At 34.8% G+C, this 13,610-nt stretch overlaps 1 protein-coding gene across 3 annotated transcripts in view; it reads right to left on the reverse strand.

Moving 5' to 3' along the window:
• Positions 1–13,610, reverse strand: part of LOC140162942 (uncharacterized) — a 179,397-nt gene that overhangs the window by 165,067 nt on the left and 720 nt on the right. For all 3 annotated transcript variants that reach the window (XM_072186259.1, XM_072186258.1, XM_072186256.1), the window contains exon 2: positions 2,407–2,505. In XM_072186259.1, the coding sequence (XP_072042360.1) occupies positions 2,407–2,505 (99 nt within the window). The remainder of the gene's footprint in view (positions 1–2,406; positions 2,506–13,610) is intronic.

The following is a 13,610-nucleotide window of genomic DNA, read 5'->3' on the forward strand; positions in this document are numbered from 1 at the left end:
ATGTCCAATTATATTTTAGTACTTCGTTTATTCGAATTTGGTTGACCAGTCTGATTATAAATGCACACATTGGGCTATTCCATTTCAAATCCACACTACTCCTGTGGAAGATTTAGCTGAAGTCTTCTACAGAGGGAGTATAAGTTTCAAATCAAATAGACAATTGGGTAACTTACATGTGAAATACTCGCTCTCAGTTGTGGAAGAGGCAAAGCATGCATGATACAAGGGGAGTATGGGTTTCAAAAGGATTAGCTCTGACCAATTACATTTGAAAAACTTATTCCCCTTGTGGAAGATATTTCCAAAATCTTCCACAGGGGTAGTGTGGATTTTAAATGGAATAGCCCAACATCAAAAATGCATAGTTCATCGAAAGCTGATCAAAAGAAATACCATGTTTTAATATTTTATTTCTTTTGTAAATTACACTATGCACCACAATGGCCTCATTCCAATGGCATAGCCTCAATTAAACAATCATAGTGCACAATTTGACCTCAAGTTGCAGAGTACGAGTTTTTGTATCCCAATTTTTAAAGGTCATTCAATTAATATACAAATGTATTGGGGTTAAAGAACTGCACCCTGATATATGAGCATGTTGTGGATCCTAGTGTTACAACACAGGAAAAGACAAGGACAGACAAGTTCATGATTCATTCTGTATTAAATTAGGGTCATCAATATTATTTTCCAAAGTTACGAAATTCCCAACCTTTTGTACAAAACAAGGGAAATGGTAGACCGCTTCACCACTTAACTTTTCATGTCCAATTGATGCATTGGTACTTGGTATTCCCCATAATTTGACCACTACCCCACAGAATTTAGCTTCGTAACCATGACTTTCATAAGCAATACCACTCTTTAGTGGCCTTTATTAGATACGGTATTATGATAAAGTATTCATTTGGAGCCGAGTCAACAAACTCATTTACACAATTCAATGTGAACTCAAATAATAATTGTCATGATTGTTGAGGCACCTTTGATTTGGCACGTTGGACCAATGTACAGTACAATCGGCAAAACTTCAAACTATACTCGTTTGTTTCAGCTCAAATGAATCGTTAAGGTATGAGCACGACCTAAGTTGAAATATTCCATGCTTGAAATTATGATTTTGAAGAAATTGAAAACCTTTCAATTTAAGACATGAAACTAAGTAGTACATTGTTATACCCAAATACATGTATATATGGGGTTTTTTCACAAGGAAGTCAACTATTTAGTGAATATTTTAGGATTCCTTTTACAAAAATACGACTCTATTCAGCAATAAATCAATCGGAAAATAGAATGAACAACGATAGAATACAATGCTTGCCGAAAGTCGTAAAAAATACCTCATAGATAGCTTGACAGAGTCATGACCCCCATATCATAAAAAGAAACGTGGTTACAGATAAAATATGATCATTGAAAATTACCCTAAATTATGATTAGAGCAGAACATACAAATACTAATACACATAGGCCTAGGGCAAGCCAACTCAACAAACACACGGTGCCTCTTCTTTTTGGCCCATTTCACACATAAGTTCAGAATCATAGTAGATATGGATTCCAATAGGGTACAAATATTTTCACACGCATCGAGCGCCAAGGTTCCCAGTATAGTCATTTTAGGTGCAGATCAGCGAGAAGACTCCTAAAAGAAACTTTTTGTCCTCTATTAAATATGTATATTATGCCACTAGTACCGGGCCAAAATCCCAGGGCCAAGAGGATTAACACCGAGATATATTCAGGGGCGGATCCAGGAATTTTTGATAGAGGGGGCGCCTTTTGGTCAACGACGAAAAAATGGTGTTAAGGGGGTTACCCCCTCGAAAACTCAACGGTTTTGGCCCATTGTTTGCTGCTCATGGCCGAATTTGTTCATTTTTTAAATTTCTTTCATTTTTTGTATTTTAAGTTGGGCCGGCGCCCTTTGCTAGGCAAAAAATAGAGGGGGCGCGCGCCGGCTGCGCCCCCTAAATCTGCCCCCTGATATTTGGGCCCATATGCGATGTCATTTCTAGGGAATATCGCGATGTCATTTTTAGGGCCAAAATATCATTAGGTTTCACTGCCTGAACAGAATTGATCATGTCTCACCTCCTTTTTCAACCAAATCGACGGTTAATAACTCTTATAGTGCGGGATAAATACCATACAAGGTCATTTTTATGTATCTCATTGACCCATGTGTGTTTTATACTGCCTCTAGCTATAATGACAGCCTGGTGATCTGGTCAATTCATTGACAGATTCTAAGGAGGGAAGTCAATTTTTGAACAATTCTCTTCAGGCAGTGAAACGTAATGATTTGGCCCTATTAATTGCGATGTGATTTTAAAAGACATTTCTTGTTTTATCCTCCCAACTTTTCCCTTGACAACAGCTGGTTAAAATACTTACTGCATTAACGTGTGCGTTTTCTTCATCCATCCCATCGTCTATATCATCTAACATATATGCTGGTGGATCTTCACCCCCATTTGCAAATTCCGTCAAATCCTGTAGCAAACAAAATGATTGATATTAGAAACACTGGGACTGCGATCATGCAAATAAATTTCGAATTCGAATTGGCGGTGTAAAAAGAAATGTAGAAGTAACAAGATATGAGCCAACGAGATCAAGTGAGGCGGCTTACCGCGGATATAAATAAAACATTATGCAGTCATGTCTACAGCAGAATTCACCACGACCTTTGCAGGACTTAAACCCCATTATACCAAGATAAACCTCATTCAAAACAGCTCAACTATGTTAAATCAGGGATGTGTCTCATATCCCTAATTAAATCCATAAACATATGTGTCTGATTTACCTGTGCGATATCGCAATGTGCTGTGATGAAATAGGTATTATAATTTCAGTTGGATGCACCATTACAAAGCAAACGCACATTTACAATACTGAGCGTAGCCTTTGTTTCCGAAATGAGAACAAAAGTCTGCATATTGGTATCCAGCCATGTTGATGGTACAACTCATGTCAAACTTGTCACATTTATTGTGATCGTATCACACAAGTAAATGAGAAACATGTCGTTTTAGACTTAACACGGTTTGGAAAAAGTTTTTCCATTTTTTAGCTCCTTATCGGGCAGTCAGAACTCCATATTTGTGAGGGCTCGACAACAATCTTCCCAAAATTGCATTTTAATCATTTTTAGATGATCATAGAGGGAAAGAATTGATTTTTTTTACAGCTTCTATGGCGAAAATTGATCAAACCGATCACACGATGGTGCTCGCTCGAAGTTGGAGCTATCTCGAGTCAGCTGTTGAGCGCAATTTGCCATTAAAATTACACGTCCGACTGTTATGAAATTTTGGAAGACTCTCTTCGGAAAAACAGCTCGACAACAGCTGTCCCGTGACATTTTTTACTTCAAATTGTAGTATGTTAAGGATGAACATTATAATTCACATGTGAGCCTCTATGGCTATTATTGGTTGAAGGGTTTTCCCTCCAGCCCACTAACTAGTCTATTCCTTATACCTACAGTACAGTGAGTGAGCTAAAGGTCAATCATCAATTGGAGCGCTGTGTGTGCACTGAATAGGAAAAACGGACAGTAACTGCATAATGAGTAAAAAGAAGTGAGTCAACAAGACCAAATGAGGCGGCTATAAATAAAAGTAAAAAGAAGTGAGCCAAAAAGACCAAATGAGGCGGCTATAAATAAAAGTAAAACGATGTGAGCCAACGAGACCAAATGAGGCGGCTATAAATAAAAGTAAAAAGAAGTGAGCCAACAAGACCAAATGAGGCGGCTATAAATAAAAGTAAAGCGATGTGAGCCAACGAGGCCAAATGAGGCGGTTATGAAATACGCATAATGGGTTTTAAACTTTCTATAAATAATCGGTCTGTTTGTTTATCATCCCAGCAAACACAAAACGTTTTCGACATCATTCGCAAACGGTTATAAAAGGTTGTCAGAAAACGTTTAAATGTCGGGTTATATAAAGGGTATATTAAGAGTATAAAACGTTTTCATAACCTTAAAAAACATTTGTTGATAATCTACTGCTCAGCAAACAAAAATGTTTTACAGAAAACGTTTAAATGTCGGGTTGTATAAAGGGTATAAAATCGTTTTAATAACATTCCAAAAACATTCTTGAAAACTTGATACAAAACATTCTAAACAGAATATTATTTTGGGGTTGAAAAAATATTTTGCGAAAAATGTTTGCCCAAAATATTTTCAATAACGTTTTAAAAACGTTTTCATGACCTTTATATAACCCGACATTTAAATGTTATTAAAGGTTTTGAAAAAACATTTTAAGAATATTTCTGTGTTTGCTGGGTTCAAATATTTTAACATAATGTTATTTAAGTAGGCCTATTGACACAATATTTGGAAAAAATGTTTGCAAAAATAGTTTACAATAACATTTTTTTTGAAAACATTTAAAAATATTGTTTTAGTGTGTTTTCATACAAAAGGTTTTAAAACGTTACCATGACCTTTATATAACCCGGCATTTTAATGTTATTAAAACGTTTTTACCTAAACCAAAAGCCAAAATATAACTTATTTAAAATGTTTTTGAAACGTTTTTGTGTTTGCTGGGATATTGGTGCCAATATCTTCGTCATTCAAATAAACAGAACGTTTATCGTATTAGATCCAAATCTGTACATTTTAAATAAAAACCAGAAAACGTTGAAGTTAAGTGCAGTGATAATCTGAATAATTATTTCAATTACATTTTTACTATCTACAACTAGGCGCCGTAGGATAGGGGAGAGCGGGGAGTGTTCGCCCTAGGGGCAGGTTCGCCCACCCCTTGTTTCTCAGCACTGCGGATATCGTGGAATTTGGTGATGGCAAAATTAGGTGACATAGGTCATTATAAACTTCTCATATTAGCTACATGACATATAGGGACGTGTTCATCGAACTACAGCCAAAACAAAAAATTACACCAAAACGTAATTTTTTCTTGCATTAATAATATTGTATTATCATTGATACATAAATACAGATGGTTTTAATGGAAATCTGTATTGGGAACATATGGGATTTGTCAAAGATTTAATGCAGTTATAAACTCCTTATTCGATTTGAATGTTGCATACCCTGAAGAAAATACAAAAATGTGCACAAGGGGCACGTTCGCCCTTTTGAGGATGGGGCATGTTCGCCCTATATCTTTCCCGGGCGGACTTACCCCAAACTGGAGGGCGGACCTGCCCCATCAGCGTATTATGCAAATAATTTATAATTATACCATTAAACAAGGCAAAACTACTGAAAAGCATGTCTTTTAAAGTTATGTGGTATCAGTATTACTCATACCACCGTTAATGTCCTAATCCATAATCTCCCCGAAATTGTAAGCATGATACGTTTAAGGTCACTTTGGACCCCTACATTTTACCCTGACCCGACCCCTGCAACAAATTTAGTGACTCCCCAGAAGAGAATGAATGCCCTGTATACTCTTGCTAAATGTTTGAATTTAATATGCTATTGTTATGCACTGTTTAAACCTTTTTTTGTGATTAGGGTGAACTTACCCCACCATATGGGCGAACCTGCCCCAATATGGGGCAAGTTCGCCACTTTGCAAAACTTTTTTGTTTGCTCTATCCTGTTGTTATTATAAGGCTTATAGTTCTGGGATTGTGGCCGTAGATAGCTAAGACATAGGGCTTTCACATGGGCTAATCAGGTCATCCCTAACCTTAAAATTGACATCGCTAGGCTGGTCAGAAAAATATAGGGCGAACACTCCCCGCTCTCCCCTATGCTGTACGATTTCAATACACATAAACACCCTAATCTGAATAGCTGACCTTTCCAATCATTGAAAATGCACTTGAATCTAGACATACTCGTCTGTCAGTGCAAAGTTCTTTAATCTCAATAGGTTTGCACATTCATAGATTGACCTTTGAGTGTGTTTGGTACAAAAACTCAAACTCCGCAACTTGATGTCAAATTTTGAGATATGTTTGTTGAATGGGTATTATTGAACCTTGCTATTGGAGTTGAGGTCATTTTGGTTCATATGTATAGTCGCTGTTCTGGCAAAACCTCATAACTCCAATAGCTGCTATGTGTTAAATATGTACAATACAACATATCATATTGCACATATTTAACACCTAGCAGCTATTGGAGTACGAGGTTTTAGCAGAACAGCGACGATATTGAAGTGACAATTTAACTCTCTCCACACGGATGTCGACTACAAAATCCAAATTTTCTTGAAAAGTTAAAAAATTCCAGAATTAAACATTTTCATAACCATATTCAGAATCAGCATGAAAAATGCATTAAAATGAGTACAAACAAGCCCAGTATTGGTTCGGTGTTTCTAGAGATATCTGTTGAAATTTTGAGAAAATATCTCAAAACTTTAGACCTATCATGTTGAAGGCTATAGCAAGGAACCCCACCTCCCACTTAGCCCGCTTTGTTGGATTGCATGTATTAAATTGTTTCCATTTCCGATGAATTGCCGCAGCAGATAAGGGAACATTATATTTAATGACTGGCCCTACAATGACATGCAAGTTCAAATGAGATTTTGATCTAAATTTCAATTTTCAATCAATAGCCCGTGATTCCATAAATAACCATTACAAGTCATTTGTCAATGTTGTTGCGATTTGTCACGTCCCAGTTTTGATGGAGTGCCTTTCATGCATTGTAGACATCCGCTATAGTCTTAGGTTTTTTTAAGTTTGCTAGTCCTAAAGATCGCTACGTCGGAAACGTCGCTAGGAGGCCTACCCTAATCATAACCCTAACCACTAAACTCTAGACCTAGCGCTAGCCACTAACTGTCGGACTTTAATGATCCAGGGACCGGGCAAGTTGGTAAAAAAGTTAAGTTCAAGTTTATTTATCTTTTGAATTGAAATCATTTGTAGAAATATTAAAAGGCAAACAAACAAACATGAAGATTTTAGAACAATTATGACCTTTATGTGACCTTTACGCTACACTAGCCATATCGCATTTGTGTTCATGGGCAGTGATGCCGATGACCAACTTTGGTCAGAATTGACAAAAATGTGGGAGGTACAACAAAAATGTGTGTGTTGTAGAAAAAATTAGGCCAAAAAAACAATTAAAAATAATTATTTAAAAAGGCAATCGAGCAAGACAACTAAATTATGACCTTTGTTTTTGTATGACTTTTCCCCCTAGTTGGTCATAACATAGACTCTTGTGGTGAGCAATGCTCATTGAGCATGTACTATTGCGGTATTTGTGCTCTTTGTCAAAGTTCGAAAAAGAATCTAGGGAAATGTAGCAGAACTGTATTATTTACAGAAGTAGAAATTGGGGGAAAAGAACCATCCGTTGGTTGCATGGGTGGGTAAATAAAACTACTATAATAATAACAACTTTAAACTATACACGCTGCTAACTTTAAACTAGTGACCCTTTTTTTTTTTTTTTTTTTTATCTCAGTGACTGCGTAATATCAATAACTTTTGAAGGTTGGGTTTTCACCCACATAATTTTCATTACAAAAGAATATATCCGTCTTACAACTTTCAATATCTATGGATTTGATTATTTTGAATGTAATGACAGCGTGCCCCAAAGTGAACTTGCATGGAGATCATGGAACCAGAAAATAAACGTGTTGGATTTTTGAAACACATGAACTCACAGCGTTACGCTTAGTCTGTTTGTTTTCTTATTTATTGATTTAATTTTCTTCTTCCTTCTTTCCTTCCTTCCTTCCTTCCTTCTTTCCTTCCCTTCCTTCCTTCCTTCTTTCCTTCCTTCCTTCCTTTCTTTCTTTCTTTCTTTCTTTCTTTCCTCCTTTCTTTCTTTCTTTCTTTCTTTCTTTCTTTTTTTCTTTCTTTCTTTCTTTTTTTTTTTTTTTCTTTCTTTTTTTAGTTTTTTTTTTTTTTTTTTTCTTTTTTTTTCTTTCTTTCTTTCCCTTTCTTTTTTTCTTTCTTTCTTTCTTTCTTTCTTTCTTTCTTTCTTTCTTTCTTTCTTTCTTTCTTTCTTTCTTTCTTTCTTTCTTTCCTCCTTTCTTTCTTTCCTTCTTTCTTCCTTTCTTTCTTTCTTCCTTCTTCCCTTCCTTCTTTCCTTCCTTGTTTCTTTCCTTCCTTCCTCCTTTCTTTCCTTCCTCAGTCACCATGGCTGATTTAAGGTCGGTGTTAACCCTGGAATATTGGAACGTTCGGACATCTTTGCCGCTAAATTGAAAATAATACAAGTATAGACCTACATAGAGAATGGCAAAATTTTGACGAATCCAACTGTGACGTCAGATTATGTATAAAATGTTCATGTTTAGAGAAAATTATAAGAAAGCTTGATTTTGACCCACATATTTTGTGGGCAACGTAAAAAATAGAAACGCATATTTTATTTTTTTGAAGTTCATCAACTTTAAGAAATATTTATTCACCAAAATGGTTGAGAAAAAAAACAACAACACGATTTTCACTCACATTTCCACCATATTTTTATATCTTCGTATCTAGTTTTTGAAAATTAAAAAGAAATATGTATACTTTTGTACACCAACTATAAAGTAGTAGAGAGGTCCAAAAGTTTCCACAATTTCAGGTTTGGCACCAACAGTAGGTTTCTTGAAGAGAGTAATTTATATTGTTAACAATAGTTGTGCAAATCTCTATAACTCGACATAGGGGCAAACTTTTGCCTGGGAATTTTGCCGATACATTAAACTTATAAAAGGAATAAGTTAAATTACTTTGATAATATGCGCCTCACCAATTATTTTCAGGTTTTTCCAATCTGGTAAACATTTATATTTATTCATAAAGGACACTGTATTTCCTTTATTTCTATGCCAAAACGCAAGTACTGGAACTAATATATCAAATAATGCTTACGTGATATTATGCATTGAACTTGTGAAACAATTATTATTAACATCATTATTTGTACCAGAAAGCGGACAAAAACATGACGCATCAGTGCAATTTAAGTCGGGAAATAACCAAATAATTACTGAACTGAACAATCTCTTTTTCATAAACAATGGACCAAAACCATACCTTTAAAATACAACATGATGACAAAATATTTTTTGACTAAATACCGTAGAATTCCGTCAAACTTTATAGTTAAAAAGCATTTTGTGAGACTTCTACCAAAAAGTTAAATCATTTTTTTTATCATCTGGTATCTTGTCCAAATTGAGACGTTTGCCAAAGTAGTCTCAATTTATAAAGATGACTCAAGCATAATACACTGGTTTAGACTACGCCATAGTCAATTTTTGATAAAGAAAAATATGTTATTAATCATGATGAATGCATTCAGTTGAACTCGAAATTATACAGATGTTTATCACAAGTGAAGCATTCAATAAATGGTCATAGAAGGTTTATTATTTGTAACAGTGAAAGTAACATCGAATGAAACATATCTTTGCATAATTATAATTCTGATTTTGGGATATACCAGTTTATTGATAGAGAAATCCCGAATAAAAATCTTGGGGAGCTAGTATACGGAGGGAGTACAGCGACAGAGAAGATCAGGTGTGGTGGAAGATCAATTAAACACAAATTAATACAAATCGGAGTTATATGTATAAATGTAGTAATCAGAGTATGTTATGGGTAGGTGGGCTATATATTTCATGATATACCGTAGCCTACGGCGATGTCTAAATACACTGGTACTGTACGTGTTTTCTAAATTTACCGACCACGATTTTTATTTACCAACCGGTACTATTCTGATTTAACATGTTTTTGTGAAAAATTACCTCTTTATAGAAATAATAATAATAAAAAAGAACATAAAAAAATACCTATATACAAATACTGTAATGCTAACGAGAAGAGTGGACATTCAATTGGAATATTTTTCGATTTTTCGGAAGCTTTTGATAACATAGATCATGAAGTCGTGTACTATATAAGCTGGAATATTGTAATTTCAGGGGGAATTGTGATAGCCTGGTTTAAACATACTCTATATCATATCATTCCATTGACACTTGTTTATTGCTATAGTGTATTTTACTGAATAAACCCTATGGTCCGTATGCACAAACGAGTTAGGCCGAGTCTAAAGTTAGAATTGGTCGAAGTGGAATTTAGTCCAAGGAGAAAGGACAGTTTCCTTTACATTTGCTTAAGTTATTTTGTATTATTTTTGAACTTTACATTTAAACCTTTCGAATCTACTCTAGGAAGGAATAAAGGACCATTCCTGACGAAACTAAATTCCACTTAGACCAGGTCTAACTTTAGACCCGGTCTAACTCTTTTGTGCATGGTGGCCATTTTAGTCGCCATTTTGACAATGTACTTGATCTGAATATCTTACCCAAACTTTTTCTATCATTGAAATGCAAGGTAACTATTTGAAAGAGTAACTTAATGTACACGAACTCACCCCTAGAGCCAAGAGTAATATTACGTAATATAGTCAAGATTTGAAGGAAACCGGGGAAAGTATACAGTATGTTTCTAATCAGTCATCATAAACGGCTAAGCAATACTGTATTAATTAACGTATTTAACGTGTTAAATGTTAATTTCAATTTTAGGCTCATTTACTCTTCATTCTTTATAATTATTATTTATGACATATAAACATGAAAGCATATAGAGTGCTTCTGATGAAAACTAAATTAATCCATGCGCCATTATGGAATTTGAGCAAATAAATTACAGATCCAAGCATATACAAACAAGTATTATTCTAAGACCAATATATTGTATTGACATACATGTATTTACGCATGTATCGTATTAATTTAGCTTTCATCAAAAACACTAGGCCTATGCTTGTAGACGAGGTTTTACGGTAGACCTACCTTATACCCAGCAAGTCGATATGAAGGTTAAAACGCTTTGGTAAAAACATCGAAACAATTGTCGCTAATATTTTTATGGCTATACGTGTTTAACTAATAACATGAACCACAAAAATTCTGCAAAATCAGCCTGTTTCAGCACCAATAATTAAACTTTTCCATAGTTAAAAACAAACAAACTTGTAAGTTTGTAACGTGAGTCTCTGGTCCGAACTCCACAGAACTTAAAAGCAATGTTGATGCACGACCTTAAATACCTTCTCCCTGTTACTGAATTTATAACCTACAAAAATACAGCGTGTATGCAAGTATAATATTCAATTTAATTTAGTTTTATTAATGCATCAAGTTTTAAAATGACCCAGATATACCAACTTACTTTTGTGAGAACACTGATCACGTATAAAGAAAACAGGCGATAGGAAAATATACAAGCAGTATAGATATCAATAGAAAGGTAAAAAGCTATTAGTGTATACATGTAGGCCTACTGCCCTTGCTCGGGGCTAACAAGTAAATAACCAGATTTATAACAAAAGCTGGCGGAAATCAAGGCTATGAACATGAACTGACCAAGTTTAGACCCAAAAGAAGTTGTCTGTTCAGGTATTGAGCAAATTTGACAGTGGTACATTAGAACGAAAGGTATGAAGGCAAAACAAATAACAAGTTTATTTCTTGAAGGGCAGGTGTCGTGCTACGCACTTCGCATCAGGCTCGAAATTTCGAGCATCGACATCACCTCACGGTGAGTTTGGGGCCTCCAAATTTAGGCCTGGCCCAGGGCCCCCAAAAAGGTAAATCCGGCCCTGGGTTTTGAGATCCAAACCCCGACATTTTAATGCAAAGGTATAATTTCTTTTCGGAATATTTTTCTTACTAAGTTAGAACATTCACTAATTGAAGTACCATTGATATTGGGCTATTCCAGAAAATAAATACAGGCTGTATCAAAATGATTGGTACCCATTCATATCTTGATGTTTATTGAAAAGAATGCCTCTTCCAAATGCAATATTTATAGATACGCTCAAAATGTTCATAATATATAGTTTTTGACTTAAAGGGCATTTTGTAATCCACAGACGGTAGACAGACCATGCAGACTCATCCTCCTACTTTTCTCAAAAAAAGTTGAGATTTTTATACCACTGGAAATCTCTGGCTATATAATGGTTATGTACAAAAAATTCTTGCAGATCAATTCGTTTAGCAAAAATATCGCCAAATTTGAATTTCGTTCTGGTGCACCAGAACGAAATTACAACAGTGGCATATGGAGCAGTGTAATACACATAATCATGCATAACTCGCAAACGCAAAATCAGAATCAACTGAAATTTTGGGAATAAGCTTTTTTCGTTGATATATACTAAACAATATCATAAAAGAGGATGCTAGGATCACGAAATACTCCTTTAAACAATTAATCTACAAATTATTTGGATCTTATGTTGAATTTTGGTGTGTCAGCCTCATCCATTAACAATGAAAACTGATTGTAGAGGAGTAACTTTTCAATCCACGAAATGTCTAGATTTCTACGTTTGCTTTTAAACTACTGGAATTCCAGTCGCCATGTTAATGGAAAAAAAATTAGGAATGCATTTATTTGAATGAAAATCACATTGTTCAAAATGAGCTGAAATTGAAAACTTCCGATTTGAACTATTTTTCTGCTCGATGTTTTCGCCTTTGGACCCTTTAAAAGTCTGGATTTCCAACAATCTGACTGCATGGACAAAGAGTTCGTAGGAATATAGCCCATTTTAGATTTGATGCACAATACTATAGATCGTGTTGACCCAAAAGTAAAACACAAACAATAATTGAGTCGGTTATAGTGAAACCCATGCAGCAAGAAACAAACGTTATTTGTTTTATTTTTAAGAACAATAACCCATTGAAGGTCAGTGGAACTATGCATATACCAGCAAAAAAGCAAACTAAATCAGTATCAACTGACCAGCAGGGAATTTTGAATGGATCTAAAAACATTCAAGTAGTGTACATAACCAAGGAAAATAAATGTTAAAAACTGTTTAATATGTACAACAACATCCAAAATTTAGGTTTAAAAAAGACAAAACAACCGACGTTTCGGGAGCATAAAAACTAGTAGCACTGCACAAGAATCTTATGCAGTGCTACTAGTGCTACCTGTTTTTACCTTGTAGAAGGGATGTTTATGCTCCCGAAACGTCGGTTGTTTTGTCTTTTTAAATCTAAATTTTGGATGTTGTTGTACATATTAAACAGTTTTTAACATTTATGCATATACCAGTCTTATAGGCATACATTACTATAGTATTAATAAAACCAATAATATATGCCCCACATGAATATTGCAATTTCAAATTGCAGAAATAATATTCTTCCATAGATATCACCGACGATTAAAAAAAATCTCATCGTGGGTTTAGTCAGAAAATACAGGTTAACTACAAAGGAATTCTCTTGAACATATAATAAAACACTCAAGTGCTTAAGAAAAAGTTAATCTCATGCTATATATGAAACTTAAATAATTCTATGTCTTTTCTCGTCTGATCGTTAATGTTTTATGACTTTGCATTATTGCACACCGAGGGCTTAGAACCAAAACAGACTATGTCAAAATTGATGATTCAAGTAGAAGATTTTCTTCCTGAAAAGTTAGAAACGTATACCTATGTCACAGTGACTATAAAAATGTCCAATTTCATGCATGCTAATGGTAGAGCAAATCACACTACTCCAAACATAACAAAAATTAAGTTCTGGCTTGAAGCCCTCAATGTTATTGCATAACGAGGTTCTTAAGCCATGTAAGCTGTT

Source organism: Amphiura filiformis, chromosome 10 (assembly GCF_039555335.1).
Source record: "Amphiura filiformis chromosome 10, Afil_fr2py, whole genome shotgun sequence".
NCBI classification, from domain to species: domain Eukaryota; kingdom Metazoa; phylum Echinodermata; class Ophiuroidea; order Amphilepidida; family Amphiuridae; genus Amphiura; species Amphiura filiformis.